Here is a 19,357-nt window from a genome sequence, read left to right as displayed (position 1 = left end):
TAACAGTGGTTTTCTGACCAGAATTTTTTTAATTTAAAAAAAAACCTACAATTCATATCCCAATATTTGGTGATTTTCGTTATTGGTAAAACGATCCAATTTATTATGAAATTAGTTGTCACAATCAGCTATCGATCCCTGAAAATGATTGCAACGTGCCGCCATTGTTGTTGAGCCAAAATACTTGCCGAAAAACCACTTTTTGAACCACTATTTTCTCGTTTCACTCGGTGCACCACGAATGGTATATCAACGGCCATGGTATGTGCTATCCTGTCTGGGATGGTGTGTATAAAATATCCTTTGCTACTAATGAAAAAAAAGATTAAAATAATACTAGTATATTTAGACAGAATTAAATACTATAATATCTTCATTTATCCTGCCACCACTGTTTCTATTTGCGTATTATGATGACGGATAACACAAAGTCATAAACATTTAGAAGCAGAATAAGTCACACCCATAGCTACATTACAAAATTGCTCATTTGACCTCTAGGTCATCGTACAATGTAGCTGAAATAACAGAAATAATAGCTTTTCCCCTTAATTTTTATGGTCTGCAGGATAAAGACAATAACTAGTTAATGAGGTAGGATATATGCTTTATTCTGTTCAGGCTGAATGAGAAATTTCCCATTCTTACCTTCACGGGATAAAGACAATATCCTACATTTTTAACTAGTTATTCTCTATAAATTTACTATAGATATTGTGTTTACTACCAAGTTGTTGTGCACGTCCAAGTTAAAATCTTACAACAACAGGAATCGTTCCTCTCTGTTTTCAGTTTGGAAGAACCGGTGCCCGCCCATGTCGTTTTATGATGATGGAATTACTGGTGTGAGTTACAAGATTCTCCACACTTCACCGTGGGTGGCCTGGATGGCTCTCAATGCCCTCGGCCACCTCACCTGGGTGACAGCCATGCTGGCTTGTCAGCTCTATCAGGTAATGGACAGTGCTTTGTATTTTTTTAAATTTTAAATTCTATCCCAGTGCCCCCTTTCCTTTCTCCCCTTTGACTTTCATCTCATTTCTTCCCGTAGGCCCATTGGGCTGTTTTTCGTTTCAGTGAATGCACCACGACTGGTATATCAAAGGCCGTGGTGTGTGCTATCCTGTCTGTGGGATGATGCATATAAAAGATCTCTTGCTATTAAAGGAAAAATGTATGAGGCTTTCTCTCTATGTGTCAAAATGACCATATATTTGACATCCAATAGCCGATGATTAATAAATCAATGTGCTTTAGTGGTGTCGAAAAAACAAAAACAAACCTCATTTCTTCCCAATCTGGTAGCTCATATGTTGCAACTTCTTTCACTGTCGACCTCCACATCCCAGTCCTTGTCTCTCCATCTGTGACAGGTGCTTCTCTCTTGTGGTTATCCATGCCACACACAGGCATCGAAATAAGCATTGTGTCTGGTAACCCATTTACAGGTTACCACAAAATATAGTCTGGTAACCTATAGGTTTCCACAACTATATGAAAGTTAGAATTGAATTCCTGTTACTACTACGCGGTCGTTCTGAAATTCTAACGGTGCGCGCGAACATCGATACGAGAAACGAAATCTGGAAGTAAATTTATCTAGTGGGCGCTGCTTAAACACGGACTGCCAAAATTGCTTTACAATTTACAAGTGCTCACGAACATCGATGCAATTTTGTACGAGAAAACAAAACGCGGACATAAATTCATTTAGTGGACGCTGCTTAAACGCGGAGTGACTTGCGCGCGAACATCGATGCAATTCCTGACGAGAAAATGAAACGCAGAAGTCCTGAATGCATTGCCTGGTTTACATTCGGAAACGAAACTACCATTCGTTGAAATTTTTTATCGAGAACGAAACACTGTTCTCGACTTTTCTAACATGTGGTAACCTCCCGGTAACCTGAACGACCGTTCTCGACTTATTTCGATGCCTGCACACACCTGTCATTTCACATCAGCTTTAGTTGTGGGTTTAGTCTGACCACTTCGGAGAGTTACTGTGAATATTTTACTAAGCAAGAGAGGTTACATTCGTAATGAAGTGGGAAGGAATTTCTGCTGTGAGCCTTATTTAGCCTAAATTCTAGAGCCTTGTCTTACAGAACCGCTAGTCTAGATCAGGGTTTAACAAGCCATGGTTATTAGTGACTTGGCAAATATGATTAGAAAATCAGTAGCCAAAGACAAATTTCAGATGGCCACACAGGAAAAATAGTGGTACAGTTACAAACAACACACAATTTTCAAATTAGCCTCCACTTTAATTCAGGTTTGGCGATTTTCCAAACAGCATAGACCTTGCTAGAGTCTGGCTCATTTATTTTTAATTTCAAACTTTGGTCTCCATACTGTTTGTGAGGGTCTGTGTGTATTGTAGCCTGGCGTCTAAAATCAAATTTTATAAGTACAGGGCCTGGGCTAAGGCACTCATTTAAGAATAAGAATAACACCATAATATATTTGTATACAGTTCAAGTCCAAAAGTTATGCTTTTTTTTCACACTCAAAATGGTTTTAAAGCATAGGGTGAAGTATTTGTTTTTTCGTGTTTTGCTTTTCTTTGACATGGTAGTGAAATAATTGATTGAATTTTATGGCTTGTGTTGATGGGAAAGTGGTCACCAAGCAAATAAAACTGAAGTTAGTCACAAGAATGTCCAGAAGACTGCTTGCTTAATGTGTACTACCATCCATTCTGATGATCCCAAAGTTAAGGTGTGTTTTGTTTAATGACACCACTGCAGCACATTCATTTATAAATCATCACCTGTTGGATGTCAAGTAGAGCTGGCCGGTATTGAAATTTGAGGTTCGGTATCGATATCGGTATTTTTGGGGTGATTTACCTCGGTATCGGTACGGTATTCGGTATTGACACGATACCGATATCGAGCTTTATTTTCGGTATACTCGGCTTAAAATGCACGCCTGTGTTAAGGCTCACCCGCTAATTTCATCTAAATACAATTAAATTCTATACACAAGGCTCTCGTCTGATTTATACCAACCCATTTTGCGTTCGTCAGATATATTATTAGTGGTTTCCGGGAAATATTTTTCAATACCGAAATTTCGGTATTTTGAATTTTGCTCAGTACGGTAAATCGGTATTGACATAATACCGATACCGAACGGTATATACGGTATACCGCCCAGCTCTAATGTCAAGTTAGTCAAAAAAGACATGTGTTTTTGTCATACAAGTGTGAAATGCTGAGCCTTTTTTTATTATTATTTTTGACTGTGTTGTGTTTACTATTTAATCATTCTTCGCTTATGTCCAGATAATGTGGCTTGCTATGACATCCAACGAGCGACTGAATCAAGGCCGGTACTTCCACTTCCACCGGTATGAACAGGGTCCTAACAGCAGTGAACCCGGTGTGTGCGAGGAGGGACACACACACACTCAGAAAGCACCCAAGATTATCAGTCCATTCCAGTGAGTAGCCCAGTCTCTAGCATGCATTACAGATAGGTGGTTACTTCCAACATTTAGTTGAGGGGATGTAGGTAGGATGGGTAGAATTCAGATTGGTGCTTACTTCCAGCATTCAACTGAGGGGATGTAGGATGGGTAGAATTCAGATAGGTGCTTACTTCCAGCATTCAATTGAGGGGATGTAGGATGGGTAGAATTCAGATTGGTGCTTACTTCCAGCATTCAACTGAGGGGATGTAGGATGGGTAGAATTCAGATAGGTGCTTACTTCCAGCATTCAGATGAGGGGAAGTGGGATGGGTAGAATTCAGACTGGTGGTTACTTCCAGCATTCAGTTGAGGGAATGTAGGATGGGTACAATTCAGAATGGTGGTTACTTCCAACATTCAGTTGAGGGGATGTGGTATGGGTAGAATTCAGACAGGTGGTTACTTTCAACATTCAGTTGAAGGAATATGGGATGGGTAGAATTCAGACTGGTGGTTACTTCCAACATTCAGTTGAGGAATGTGGGATGGGTAGAATTCAGACAGGTGGTTACGTCCAACATTCAGTTGAGGGGATGTGGGATGGATAAAATTCAGACAGGTGCTTACTTCCAACATTCAGTTGCGGGAATGTGGGATGGGTAGAATTCAGACAGGTGGTTACGTCCAACATTCAGTTGAGGGGAAGTGGGATGGGTAGAATTCAGACAGGTGGTTACTTCCAGCATTCAGTTGAGGGGATGTGGGATGGGTAGAATTCAGACAGGTGGTTACTTCCAGCATTCAACTGAGGGGATGTAGGTTGGATAGAATTCAGATTGGTGCTTACTTCCAGCATTCAACTGAGGGGATGTAGGATGGGTAGAATTCAGATTGGTGCTTACTTCCAGCATTCAACTGAGGGGATGTAGGTAGGATGGATAGAATTCAGATAGGTGCTTACTTCCAGCATTCAACTGAGGGGATGTAGGATGGGAGAATTCAGATAGGTGCTTACTTCCAGCATTCAATTGAGGGGATGTAGGATGGATAGAATTCAGATACGTCCAACATTCAGTTGAGAGGAAGTGGGATGGGTAGAATTCAGACAGGTGGTAATGTCCAACATTCAGTTGAGGGGATGTGGGATGGATAAAATTCAGACAGGTGGTTACGTCCAACATTCAGTTGAGGGGAAGTGGGATGGGTAGAATTCAGACTGGTGGTTACTTCCAGCATTCAGTTGAGGGAATGTAGGATGGGTAGAATTCAGATAGGTGGTTACTTCCAGCATTCAGTTGAGGGGATGTGGGATGGGTAGAATTCAGATAGGTGGTTACTTTCAACATTCAGTTAATAATAATACAAAATAATATCTTTACATTCTTCTTTCAGAAGTTATAAGGGCTGAATATTCTGAAAGATATGAAACATGTTTGTTTGTATTCTAAATGAAATAAAAAATTTTTTAAAGTACTGTCGGAAATAGAATACAAATTATTTTCATCAATTATTTCTTTCACATTAAACTGACAAGTAAATATTTTGTAAATACCTATTTAATGATTCATTTACTTGTTTGGGCTCGCATTGATGTACAAGGTGGTGTTTACTCTTGAAATTAAAATAAAGATGTTAGTAAACAGGAGATTTGTGACCTTTAATGGAACAGACTATAACACATTTTAATGATACATGTCCATTTCATTTACCTGTAAACAAACTTTTAATTTAAAACTGCAAGTTAACTGATTATTTTGAATTGCAGCATACATTATTAATTATGACCAGTATATTTAGTGAATATAAATTCAATATATGTACATTAGAAACTTACACAATCTTGCAACCACTTTGGGTGCTATATCAGAAGTTATATGTGAGCATCTGTTTGTGATAAAAGATTCTCCAATAAAAATGTATTTTCTTCTAGTATATAAAATTATTTCCTATAATCATTTATGGGCATATAGTTAAAGGTGTAGTCTTTAAATGTTAAAGCAAAATTTTATAAAAACATGATTTGCAATAGCTGTCATTATGCAACTTTGAGATAGCACCTTTAATACTGTTATAATAGATCACAAACTCAGAATGGTTCTTGACAGTTTTGCTCAAAAGTTACTAAGAAATGTCTACACATATTTTGTTTTGGAGAGGAATAGGGATAAACTGTCATCAGAAACAGTTCGTCACATATTGTAACAGCAATGAAATTGACACGTGTCACCTGTTTACTGACATCTTTCTTTTAATTTTAAGAGTAAACACCACCTTGCATATTAATGAGAGCCAAAACAAGTAAATGCTAAATTAGGTAGACTATCATTAAATAGATATTTACAAAATGTTTACTTGCCTGTTTAATATGTAAAATATAATCAACAAAAATCATTTTTATTCTATTTCCGACACTACTTTAGTAACCCAATTTCAATAAAACAAAGGCAGAAATTGAACTTTATTAATTTCATTCAGAACAAAATACTTTGGCCAGTAATTTACAACATGATACAGGTGTGTGCTATATTTTTTGGGAAAGCATAGTAGTTATCCTATTCTACCTTTTATTGACGCTTACATAGAATAACTTAGTACAAACATTTTGTGTTTGTTTTATTTCCTCTATTACTAGATTGGGACCAACATGCTTATATTGGTCATTTATGTCATTAGTCTGTTTCAGTGTACACACGATTGAAAATTTTTCTCAAAAATGTCATTGTTTTAAGTATGCCACGCCTATATTTACATGTATACTCAACAAAGATAGCAAATATCTTTTATGACATCTAAATTTGCCATGGTTGAATAAACTTAAAGAAAACCAAGTCCTCCTGTTGTGTTAAGGCAAAGGTTGATGAATTTTTGTTGTTTGTAAATGGTAAACATTTTAGATGTGAATACTAATTAATAAAAATAGGTTAATTTATAAATGTTATGCCATTTCTTGTAACATTCGCTAAACTTTCATTGTTGAGTATATATTTCAAACACTAAATTGCATGACTGATATAACTGGCAGTGATTGACTAATTTTATCAACTATTTTTGCTTTATTTCAGTCGAGGTATATTCAAGAATCTGATTGATACCTTGGATTTCCAGTGTTGTGGCCTTCTACGACCAAACCGGATAGACTGGACCGCCAGATACACTGTAGACGACAGCGTCAGTCCGTTTCACAAAGTCCCATTCAATGCACCAAGAGAAAACTACCAGTTTGTCTAGTGAACTTTTAATGATTTTGTGTTTTTGTGCATACATGTAGCTTATGAACAATATCTGTGTTTTAGTCAGATCTGTTTTAAGTGATTACATGTAAGTATAAAAAACGTAACCACTTAAAAGCTGATTTCTTAACAATGTCAATTTGTATTACATTGAATGATTTTAGGTAGCCTCATAACCATGTGGCTGCTTGATAAAGCTCCTATAATATTATTCAGCGGCACACTGCACAATTATCTCTGTACCATATATTGCAGCTCTTAAAATAGCTGGGAACATCCCTTTCTTTGACTTGGAGACAATGCAGTATATTCCTGCAGTTACTCTTTGTAGTTTAAAAGGTTTTTTTTGCTTTGTTTAATCAGTGACATTTGGAAACATTCACTCTCAGCTAATACTTAAACAAGAAATCCCTACTTCATACATGTATATTCAGGTGCTCTGAAAATGGCAGGGCTCGAACTTAAGAATTTGTCTCCCACGGCAATTAAATAAAGAATTGCCATGGTTGAAATGGACCACCGACTGCAATTTTGAACCTGTCTATGGCAGTTTTTTTTAAAAGATTGCTTTTGCGGCAAATAAACATGACTTAAATGTTTTTTTGCTGTATGTAGACATATTTCAAATGTGCAAATGTTAAATATTGACAAATGATGTACACCAGATGTTTACATTTTGCTATTGACGAGGAGCTTTACCGTTGGCACTATTGTGATGCTCTCTACCTACATCAAAATTATATCTCAACGACTGCAATTGCCATCGGTGCCGTAGTTAAAGGCATAGTGTCACAGATTTAAGGACCTTATTTCTCTAAAAATTACATTAATTGCTGGAGTGAAATCCATGTCAACTCTCTCGGCAATTTTAGTTTTTGAATTATGGACCATTGCCATAATTCAATTATTTTTACAAAATATCATTAATAAATGGAGTATGGTGGTTATGAAGATGGTTGAATAAAGTACATCTAGGAACAAATAAAATTATTTTTGTTCTGGTAATACTTTGTTAGACCAGTAAATAGGTCAGTGGTTTGTGACAATATGCCTTTAAGTTCAAGCCCTGAAATGGTAGTAAATTAACAAAAAAATACTTTGTACTGGTATTTATTTAGGTGATCAACCTAGGCTATGCTGATATTCAGCATGCTATTTCCTTACAATGTGCACAGCAAAAATGCATTTCCTATAAGTCTTGCTATGTTTGTGATGATTTTGAAATAATAAAATGTGTTACGTGTTTTTATAAAGAATAAATATTAAGAAACTGAATGTTGGCGAGAAACCATAAATGATATCGGAGAACAGTAAAGTGCCAATATTGCTGCGTAATACAGATCAGGGTGTATAATTTTAGGGGCATTCCAGAACTAATCATGTAGGGAAATTCGGCAAGGGCAGTGGGAGGGTTTTTTTGGAGGGTGTTTCCACAAAAGAATTTTATTTAAACTAAGAGAGATGGCTATTCAGGGTTTTAACTGGGAATGATAAAGTGACGACTTTGACAAGATGGCTTTTCAAGGGTTTAAACCTAAAATATTTTATTAACAATTAGGAGTATTTGGTTAGAAAAATCTGAAATTAGTCAAATTAAAAACAAAATTAAGGCTTTGCAATTAACTGTATTTACATGATTTTTAATTACCTTTTTGATGAAATAATAATGAAATATATTTGAAAAATTAAACTAATTTGGCAATTTGGCGAATGACATCTTAAACAATGGTTGTTTAATGCAGGTTAATGTGTACATAGTATTATTAAATTGTGAGAATTATATTAATGGAGTTTTATTAAATTGTGAGAATTATAGTAATGGAGTCTTATTAAATTGTGAGAATTATAGTAATGGAGTCTTATTATATTGTGAGAATTATAGTAATGGAGTCTTATTATATTGTGAGAATTATAGTAATGGAGTCTTATTAAATTGTGAGAATTATAGTAATGGAGACTTATTAAATTGTGAGAATTATATTAATGGAGACTTATTAAATTGTGAGAATTATAGTAATGGAGTCTTATTAAATTGTGAGAATTACAGTAATGGAGTATAATTAGACAAGTGACTAATTAATACAGGTCAGTATGTGTACTGTATTGTCGTATATGATTCGGTGGAAGAGTAAACTGGCTTCTTAAGACAGGTGCTTGCTTACTTCATGTGACTTCTTAACAGAGGTGGCTGCTTGATCCATGTTTGACTTCCAATCGTTGTGTTGGTTGTGTCCAGTAATGTCTTGTAGATCTCTGTTATACATTATGTGTTGTTATCTTTATATTATTACATGCCTCTTGAAGGTAATAATTTTGTATTATAGTCTTTTTGATATACTGTTTGCTATTTTTATGCCTAGTACTGTTATATAATACCACAATCAAACAAGAAAACTGCAGCTTAACCGAAGAACATAAATATATATATATACAGTTGAATCCTCTTGGCACGAACACCGTTGGTGCTTGAGAAAAGTGTTCAACTTATCAGGTAGTTTGACCTAACCATTTGGTCAATAACGTATAAGTGTAACTTGGGACTTTGTTTTTGGTTCGAGCAGTGCTATATATATATATATAATATTACCCCAGCATAATGGGGAATTTTTTTTTTTTTAATTAAAATTAAAATTTTAAAATAAAAATCATAATTGATTGGTTTAACGTAAACTATTATTAGACGATTTGAAGCCAACAAGACAATCACGTTGTCGGTACTAAATATGACATCACGATTTGGCAAAGCACACACAATGACGTCACATAGTTTAAAGCGTTTGCGTTTACGTCTTTCTGTTTTCAGTGTTAAACTTGTAATAAATGGTTGTTTAATGCAATTCATTAGAGATTTTTTTTTACAGAATATATAGAACTTTGGGTTTTGAAAATTATCTGTGAACCGTGAATAAAATACAAAGTTAAAGCAATACCCAGAACAGTAAAGTAGTTTACGTTGTTTCTATATACATGGACTTGTAGCCAATGTAGGCTAGATTGAAAATAAAGGCTTTTAAAAAAAAATAGCTGGGGTAATAAATAGAATAACAAACTCAATACCAGTTATTATCAAATTTATGTCCCTCGTGAAATAATTTTCATTTGTCACTCACTAAAGCTCATGACAAGTAAAATTATTTGACTCAGGACATAAATTTGATACCTCTGTATATTGTATGTGTAGTATTAAACATTACAAGTCGGTGTTTGACCTCTACGCCCTACCTTACCTCAAAGGTGCCCTTGTTGAAAAAAAAAAATCCTAGATGGCAGCCACGTGTCCTGTAGACCAAGTGTCATACTCTTGGATTTTATTTTGTATGTTATCAGTATCATTTTCATTTCAACTTATTTTCATGCTTATATCCAGTTACGGTTCAAGCACACTGTCCTGGGCACACACCTCAGCTATCTGGGCTGTTTGTCCAGGACAGTAGATTAGTTGTTACTGGTTAGTAAGAGAGAAAAGAGGGTGTAGTGGTCTTACACCTACCCATTGAGTTGTTAAAACTCACTCTGGGTGGGAGCCGGTACTGGGCTGCGAACCTACCAGCTTTATGTCCGATGGCTTAACCACACTACCACCTAGGCTGGCCTCAGTATCAGTACCACCCATGTCGTGAGAGGGGCTTTGTTGCCAACTCTCTCTCTCTCTTTTGGTTGAGTGTATCAGATTAATGTCGGTCATCAGCATTGTATTCAGTTATTGTCAGTTACTTCTAGCAGGGCTGTTCTCGATGTCAGCATATGGATTGGGGAATGTAGATAAAACGGTTTTCTTCCCAGTGAATTTCTTCGGGTAACAGCATAGAGTTGTCTTCCCTGCTTGACTTGGTGCTGATTACATCCAGTCTAGTATTGTACCTTTGTTGCCTTAGTACTAGTGATATGCAAATGAAGTCATTCTAATAGTTCGTTATTGTCTTTAGGGGAAGTTTTTTTTTGTTTTTTTGTTTTTTTGTGGGGGAGGTTGAAATAGCAAGTATACACTAGTGGTTTACAAGAGAAGTGTAAAGTTCAAATCTTAAACAAGTTATGTGGGTTTTATTCTTTTCAGTTCTAACAATTATTCCAAAATAAACTCGTATATTTTTGGGGCTTTTTTTTAATAATTGGGGAGGCCAAATGATACTCTGCCCCTACCCTCCCTAGGGGATGAAAATTACCGAAAAGTCAACAATACACTTTACAAGTTAAAATAAAATAGTTAATATTTATGTTTGAAATCTATTGTGTGTGTGTTTTTGTTTTTGTTTTTGTTTAAATGTATTTGCTCTACAGATCAATTTGTGTGTTATTTTGCTATTTTTTGGTACGTCTTATCTGTAATTTGTAATGTACAAATATTTTATTGTTAACTATGGTTACACATCATACTTTAATAGTTTGATCTGGTGACTTTATTATCTACATTGCTCTTGTCTTCTGATTTTATTTATTTTTCTGTCATGTTTTTCTTTAGTTTTGTTTTTAGCTGTTTATTATTACTCTGTTTCATCTATATGTAATGAAATTGTGTTCAAATTAATTTAATTGGAACAAAAGTATTTAAGTAAACACATTTTATCAGTCTGTTACATAAATATAAAGACATTAAAGTGTAAAATAAACTTTAGTTTTAATATATATATATATATATATATATATATATATATATATATATTATATATATATATATATAACATACATATTTACATACATACATACATACAGTTGAATCCCGTTCGTTAGAACCCCGTAGGTGCTCGAGAAAGTGTTCCGACCCATCGGGTAGTTTGACTAACCATTCGGTTAAGATCATGTAAGTGTAACTCGGGACTTTGTTTTTGGATTGAGCGTTGCAGTGTATTCGACCCTTCCAAGTTCGACCCAACGAGATTCTACTTTAGTGTGTGTGTGTGTATATGTATATGTGTGTATATATATATATATATATATATATATATATATATATATATATATATATATATACACATACACATACATATATACAATGAGTTATCAGTGGAAAGTAGCGTTTGATGTCGCTAATCTACCAACTTTACATATTTTAATAGGATCATATCTTCAGTTTAGCCTTTCTGTGTTAAAGGTGAAGGTCACCATTACTAAATATAAAAATTACATACGACTATTCTGACTTAATATTTCATCCATGTGAAACATTTTCATATAGGTATAGAATCATGATGTCTTGAACGACTTCGTGTTTCATCTCTGCTTCAAAGGTCAGGGTTACTGTTATTAAAACAGAAATTACAGCACAATTTGTTTTTTAATTCAGGCAATTTACAGTATCACTGCCAAACTGCAAGGCGATTTACGGCCTTTCTGATGCCTGGTTCATTCATATGACCAATTCGCCTTATGTTTTAGTTAGTTCTTCCACCGTTTGTATACAATTCTGATACAGATGATTTTGGTGGGAGGAAAAGGTAACATTTCCAGAACAAAAAGAATCGGGGTTTTTTGGCCGTCAGATTTCATGAATCTTTCATATACAGTGTATTCTCTCAACTTGTCTTTAAAGGCCACCCTTGTTTACTGACTGGCTTATACGACAGGCATTGTTTACAGAGGTAAAACATGTCGGTACGGGCTCAGATGCTCGGTTTAAACAGCTGATTGTTATTTATGGAAGGTTAAGACTTTTGTTTCCTCCGCTCTCTCTCTCTCTCTCTCTCTCTCTCTCTCTCTCTCTCTCTCTCTCTCTCTCTCTCTCTCTCTCTCTCTCTCTCTCTCTCTCTCTCATGGAATGTTAAGACTATAGTTTTTGTGTTGTTGACCAACATCAGAGTAGATGTCCATGACACGTGGAAGAATAAGCCCAGTTGCTGGTTGGAAGGAGACGATAAACCCTCCGAATACCGTACTGTGGGTTGTTTTAACTAATATATTCAACAAAGTCCTGGGCCTTCTGGTGGTTCAGAAGTGTATCAACACTTATCTTTACATTTTCAAGTTTTAACTCATTGTTAAGATATGTGTGTGAAACTTTCGTATTTATCTTGAACTATTTTCAAGAATACTTTACTTGTTTGTTTTTTTACTTTGTACAAAAAAAAATGAGCCTATAGTAATCATGTATTATTTTTTTTTTTGTAATTTGTATTATTTACTGAGACTGTGATGAATCAAGATGGTGACGAATAGTTTTTTTGTCTCTTTTCTTTTATAAATATCCAGGTATTCACATACCTTTGGAATTGTAGACAGTTCAAAATATCTGTTAAAAATAAAGAATAAAATGTATCTTATCAGCTTGGATTTGTTTGGGTTTTTTGTTTTTGTTGTTTTAAACATTTCTTTATGCATGGTTTAGTAGTGAATGAGTGGGTTGAATATATAATCATAGGTTCATGGTTGACATGGTGATGGAGGGGGGGGGGGGGGGGGGGGGGGGCATTACAAAAAGTGTCTGAATGTGATAACGGGTGTACACAACACTCCCGTTTCAACTTGGTAACAGGTCTCGTTCGGTGATTGTCCGATAAAGGTTTGTAAAGAAAACTTTGTTACACACCTGTTGGGGGAACAGAATATAACTTTATTAATCTACAACCCCCGTCTGTGGACCCATTGTGCTATTTCTCGTTTCAGCCAGTGCTCCACAACTGGTGTAACAAAGGCCGTGGTATGTACTATCCTGTGCGTGGGATGGTGCATCTAAAATAAAAACTTTTCATTCCATCTTAATCTTCACCCCAACGGCTACACGATGCAATATGTAACTGTTACTAGTGGCACGTATTCGCAAACCCACACGCTCATATAATGATATAATAATACAGGTAACGACTCGACGGACAAGCAATCCAAGGCCCACCCTACCCCACCCCACCCCCAATGGTTAAAGAATTCCTTACGGTTAATGGAAAATGTAGCGGATTTCGTCTCACTATATGGCATACAAAAGCGAATGATATAAATAAGTTGATAAAACAAAAATTAAAAATAAACTAACCAAAAAGCTCACAAAAAAACAAATTTCACAAAAACGAATAGGAAAAGGAATTTTCCCTCAAAATCAGAGTTGGGCCAACATATTAATGTTTTATGGATATTTCCAAGTAAGATTGTTATGATCAGCAGTCTGTGCTACCATGGTCGTGGTAGTAACAGCGTATGGATAATGTTGAGCCATTTAGTCCACTAGTCTGCCCCAATCTCTGAAAAGAATGCGCTGCCACTCCCAGTAGAAAAGCAAATTTATATATGGCTCTCGCCCCGCCGCTCCCCCTTCACCCCTACCCCCAACGCACCATCTCCAGTCACAATAATCTTCCGCGTGTGTAGGAATTTATGAAGCGGGATCTGGACTGCCGAGCGCAGTTTCTAGGTGAGGCGAGTTATGCTCCGCCGAAAATTATACATAGGCCTAAGACGCTTGAGCGGGGAGGTGTTAGGGACTTCACTCCACCTCCCACACCTCACCCCCCCCCCCACCCCACACCCAACACGCACATACACACACGCCTGATGAGTATTTCTTCGTGCATTATAATTGAAAACAGCAGACTGTTTTATAAAATGTTATTTTTATTTCAGTCACTTGAAACAATTATTATAACAGTATGGTACATTTTTCTAGTAAACAAAACACGTACACGTGTATGGACGACAGTACAGTACTGTACACAACAGGACCACAGAAACCGTTACGGACTGAAATACACAGACAAAGGAATACAAGACATGTTTTTCTTCTTTCATCATGCGTTAGTCCGTTCTCTGATTTGATGATGTGCATGCACATATGTATTTATATGTACTTATTTGGGGGTTTTCATGGTATTTAGAATATGTTTTGTCGTAATGCAAATACTCATATTACTAAACAATGTATACACACTGCATCATCAATTAGAACTGATGACTAAAGGGTAATGGTGGTATTTTATGGCTTTGTGTATAAAATATAAACGTAGAAAATCAAACAGAACTAATAACAGAGTTAGAAAAGTCTAAGATATCGGAGGTCGGACTCGGGATGGGCGTGTTCGAAACCCTAGTGGTATATGGGCACGTTAAACTAGTTATCATCATCCGACTGTAATGAGAGCGTATTTATGTCCAAATGTCCGTCTAGCTCTCTTACAGTCAGAGTACTCGGGTTAGTTATGTAGTAGCTGTGAAAACAACTACTGACTTCTTTTAACATGAAAGATGAAGCCCAAACAATATAATAACAACACAACTGTGTTTTTTATGTGATGTGGACTTTTGCCCGACGCATTAATAAAAATACGCATTTTTGTTCACTCATGTATGGACGCAATAATATCATGACGTATTAATTACATGATTTACAGTATTCAATATGGAAGATTTGGTTTTATATATACGGTTACTAATCGATATGCTTCATACTCGAGGCACTCCACCACCATTTGCCGTGTCGTTACTTTATATAGCATAATATAGTCCGGTTTAGAAACAATATATATATATATATTGAAATGCCTTTTGAAATATTTGTTTGATGATTACCAATAGACCAATAGGCGGACCTCTGTAGTATTTAAATAGCCCATTGGTTTGAAGTCGTTTGTTATATTTAATACTAAATGCCACTTGTCTAACAGCAAAATGAGGCGGTGATGTAGTTCAAGGATAGGTAACTCTAAATTTCTGTGGTCAACCTATGTTGAGCTGTTGCATGTATGTTACCAATCAACTGTACTGCCTAAATATAGCACCCGCGTATCCCTATAGATGTTGTTCTATTATTGTAACATATCTAACATAGAAATTGTATTGAAATTCATCCAACAGTGAATTGTGGAGTTCCATCTTGAATTGTGTCTTATAACTTAGTATCAACCAGGCCCGTAGCCAGTGGGAGGTTGGGAGAGGAGTCGGTCGATCTCCCCCCCCCCCCCCCTCCCACCGGTGACTTTTTATCAGTATGCCTCTTGACTCCCCAAATCAACCCAAAGCCTCGTGTGAGGCACTTCGTACCTCACCATAAACCTAAACTAACCCCTCCCCCTCTCAAAATCCTGGCTACGGGCCTGTCAACGGAAGGTAAGTGGTGGAAAACTGTCTCACGAAATAACACGTTGAAGTTATTTCCCTTAGTAATGTTTAGTTTTAATATCGTCTCAAGATTAAATAACAGTATATATCGTGATCAAGTATTCAATATTCACAATATTTGTATCATTTATAAACATGTCATACTATATATAAACATGTACAAATCAGTTACCTTTGGTTTTACATGGAAACCGGTTTACATTTTTGTCTGTTACATCCAGAAATAAAGTTACAGTTTTAAATGTACAAACAGGAATGGCTAACAGCGATATTTGTGGAAATGTTGTATACCTGATCATTTCCCAGTATCTACGCAGGACAACTTTCTCACGTATCTTGGTTCTAGTACACTCATTGGCGTAGCGAGTGGGGAAGCCACAGGGGTAATACTTTTTTTTCTTCTTTTCTGTTTTACTATATTAAATTTTATAAAATCATACATACATACATAGTGTGGATCTCCCACCCGACCCCCAATATAAAATCCTACACTATTCAGAGCTCCAGAAGCTCTGTTGTGAATCCAACGCGTTCTTCACATAATTAGATGGGTCTCGATCCATCGGGGTGCAGTAGACAATTATTCAATGTAGTATGGGCCTACTTAGTGGGCTGCGTTTATAGCAATGAGAAACGAAGTGAAACCCACTAAGTATGATATGACATGTAAAACGTTACAGTAAACATGAAATTACGAGCATCCTCGAAAGTCACCAAAGCGTAGTACAAAATATTGCTGCCCCTGGTCTATACTCTCTTCTATAAACCTACTCTCAGTATTAAACGTGTTTTACAACATACCAGCACTATATTACTAACATATTGATATTTTTTATATAACGATGCATATGTACAATATTTAAAATACGTAACATCTGTTATATTTATACATCTGTACAAATCGATTGTACAACTAGCAAGCACATCGGGCGAATCAAACACGTCTCTGTCTCTGTCTGTCTGTCTGTCTGTCTATCTGTGTGTGTGTGTGTGTGTGTGTGTGTGTCTCTCTCTCTCTCTCTCTCTCTCTCTCTCTCTCTCTCTCTCTCTCTCTCTCTCTCTCTCTCTCTCTCTCTCTCTCTCTCTCTCTCTCTCTCTCTCTCTCTCTCTCTCTCTCTCTCTCTCTCTCTCTCTCTCTCTCTCTCTCTCTCTCTCTCTCTCTCTCTCTCTCTCTCCACTAATTTACACAACACCAACAAGAAAAGCAATAAATAATGATGTGTGGAAAAAACACCCCATAAAATTGGCCGGAATATCAAAAAACGTAATTGTGATGTGACCTGAATTATGCACAGGCTAATACAATTATAAATGGTATTAGTTTTTGTTTTTATATAATTTTTATTTGACACTTGTGCTTGTCTGTTAAGCGGGATTCAAATTTTATAAACTTGTTTGTCACTGAAACCAAATGACATGAAATGAAATGTTTTATTTAACGACGCACTCAACACATTTTATTTACGGTTATATGGCGTCAGACATATGGTTAAGGACCACACAGATTTTGAGAGGAAACCCGCTGTCGCCACTACATGGGCTACTCTTTCCGATTAGCAGCAAGGGATCTTTTATTAGCGCTTCCCACAGGCAGGATAGCACAAAGCCTTTGTTGAACCAGTTATGGATCAGTGGTTGGTTCAAGTGGTTTACACCTACCCATTGTGCCTTGCGGAGCACTCACTCAGAGTTTGGAGTCAGTATCTGGATTAAAAATCCCATGCTTCGACAGGGATCCGAACCCAGTACCTACCAGACTGTAGACCGATGGCCTAACAACGAAGCCACCGAGGCCGGTCTGAAACCAAATGCGATCGTCGTTCATTTGGCGATGTTCAAGTTGATTAGCTGTCACAATTTTCAGCTAAGAAATGAAAGAACAGCACATCTTAGTGGTTTATCGTATACCTGACTTATTGTAACATTGTCTTCTTCGTGGAGCCGGGATCTAGCTCTGTCGGTAGAGCGCAGGCTTGAGATGCTTGCGTCGCAGGATCGAACCACCTCAGTGGACCCATTCTCTGATTGGGGTTTTTCTCGTCCCAACCAGTGCACCACTACTGGTATATCAAAGGCCGTGGTATGCGCTGTCCTGTCTGTAGGACAGTGCATATAAAAGATCCCTGGCTACTGATGGAAAAATGTAGCGGGTTTCCTCTCTACGACTGTGTTAGAGTTACCAAGTGTTTGACATCCAATAGTAAATCAATGTGCTCTAGTGGTGTCGTTAAACGAAACAAACATTTTTTATTGTCTGCCTCGTATGTAGGAGCTATCCGATTCTGAGATACCGAAAACAAATTAGAACGAAAGAAAGAAGGAAAAGAATGAAAGAAGGAAGAATTATTGCTTTTTGGTTGAGATTACTTTCTTTTATATCTCATTTCCTTTCCTTGTGTAGTTACATTTCAAATTTAAAAATTGCTAACATAAAAATAGTGTCATTGCACTTTCTTGTCGCAAAATAAAATAACATATGACCCAAATGCAGTCAGTTTACATCATGTTACAATCACGCTCAGATCGCTTCGTGGAACGAACGAACGAATGAATGAATGAATGAATGAATGAATGTTTAACGACACCCCAGCACAAAAATACACATCGGCTATTGGGTGTCACAAATGGTAAGTACCTTCTTGGAACGGGGCCTAGATTTGAATCAGTACTCACTACATGTTTAATAAAGACTAATTATTGTGCATTTCCCCTCTGATCATATTAATACTGTATGTCTTTCATTGGTCTGTATAAATGACTATAATTAATTAATCAATATGCTCTAGTGGCTTTAAACAAACAAAAAACATTTAGGTGTTTCATTTATTGTATGAATATATAAATAAACTTTAGATTAGTGATTCTCAACTGGAGATCCATGGACCTACAAAGTGTGTGTGTGTATGTGTGTGTGTGTGTGTGTTGGAGGGGTGGGGGGGGGGGGGGTTCGAATGGACACGAGGTACATTTCTGGCTCCGTGCTTATAGAACGTATAAAGTCTGGCAGTGGCGTAGCGTAGGCGGGGCCACCGGGGGCAACATTCTGGACTGGTGGAAGGGACCCGGGGAGTGCTAACGGTCCACTGGTTAGGGGGCGCAATACTTGCCTTGCCTCGGGCGTTGGCAATCCACGCTACGCCACTGAAGTCTGGACTTCCACTTCCACAAAGTCTGGTGACTTTAATACTACGTGGTGAAGCACTAGATATTGGACGTATACATCATAGAACATATATACCATTGAGCTGCATACTAGCCCAAGTACGCTGCCGTCCGAGAGCTAAGACGGACATTTGGACAGTTATTTATAATCGCTCTCTGCCGTTAGAGATAAATCTATAACGAAAACACAAGATTTTTGCTTACCACCGAGTAAACAAAGATTCCCGCTCTAATATAATAATGATCCTATGTTTGACGTGAAATATCTTTATATCGATCATTTTTTAAATCGCTGATAACAAATATTTTATATATTAATCAATAATACACACACGACAGAACTGCACCCGTCAGCCTATGTATTAAAGTAAAGTGTTTTATTTAACGACGCCACTAGAGCACATTGATTTTTTATCTTATCATCGGCTATTTGACGTCAAACATATGGTCATTCTGACACTATTTTTTAAGATTTTTTTAGAGGAAACCCGCTGTCGCCACATAGGATACT

The 19,357-nt window shown here is 36.7% G+C and overlaps 1 protein-coding gene across 1 annotated transcript in view; it reads left to right on the top strand.

Annotated features, from left to right (window-relative positions):
* Nucleotides 1–7,552, top strand: part of LOC121381241 (palmitoyltransferase ZDHHC17-like) — a 28,340-nt gene extending 20,788 nt beyond the window's left edge. The window contains exons 13-15 of the mRNA XM_041510467.1: nucleotides 793–953; nucleotides 3,291–3,448; nucleotides 6,481–7,552. Coding sequence (XP_041366401.1) covers nucleotides 793–953; nucleotides 3,291–3,448; nucleotides 6,481–6,646 — 485 coding nt within the window. The 3' untranslated portion in view covers nucleotides 6,647–7,552. The remainder of the gene's footprint in view (nucleotides 1–792; nucleotides 954–3,290; nucleotides 3,449–6,480) is intronic.
* The last annotated feature ends 11,805 nt before the right edge of the window (nucleotides 7,553–19,357 follow it).

The sequence above is a fragment of the Gigantopelta aegis genome, chromosome 9 (genome assembly GCF_016097555.1).
Source record: "Gigantopelta aegis isolate Gae_Host chromosome 9, Gae_host_genome, whole genome shotgun sequence".
NCBI lineage: Eukaryota > Metazoa > Mollusca > Gastropoda > Neomphalida > Peltospiridae > Gigantopelta > Gigantopelta aegis.
Note: the sequence above shows the minus strand (reverse complement) of the source record. Positions and strands in the feature narration are given on the sequence as shown.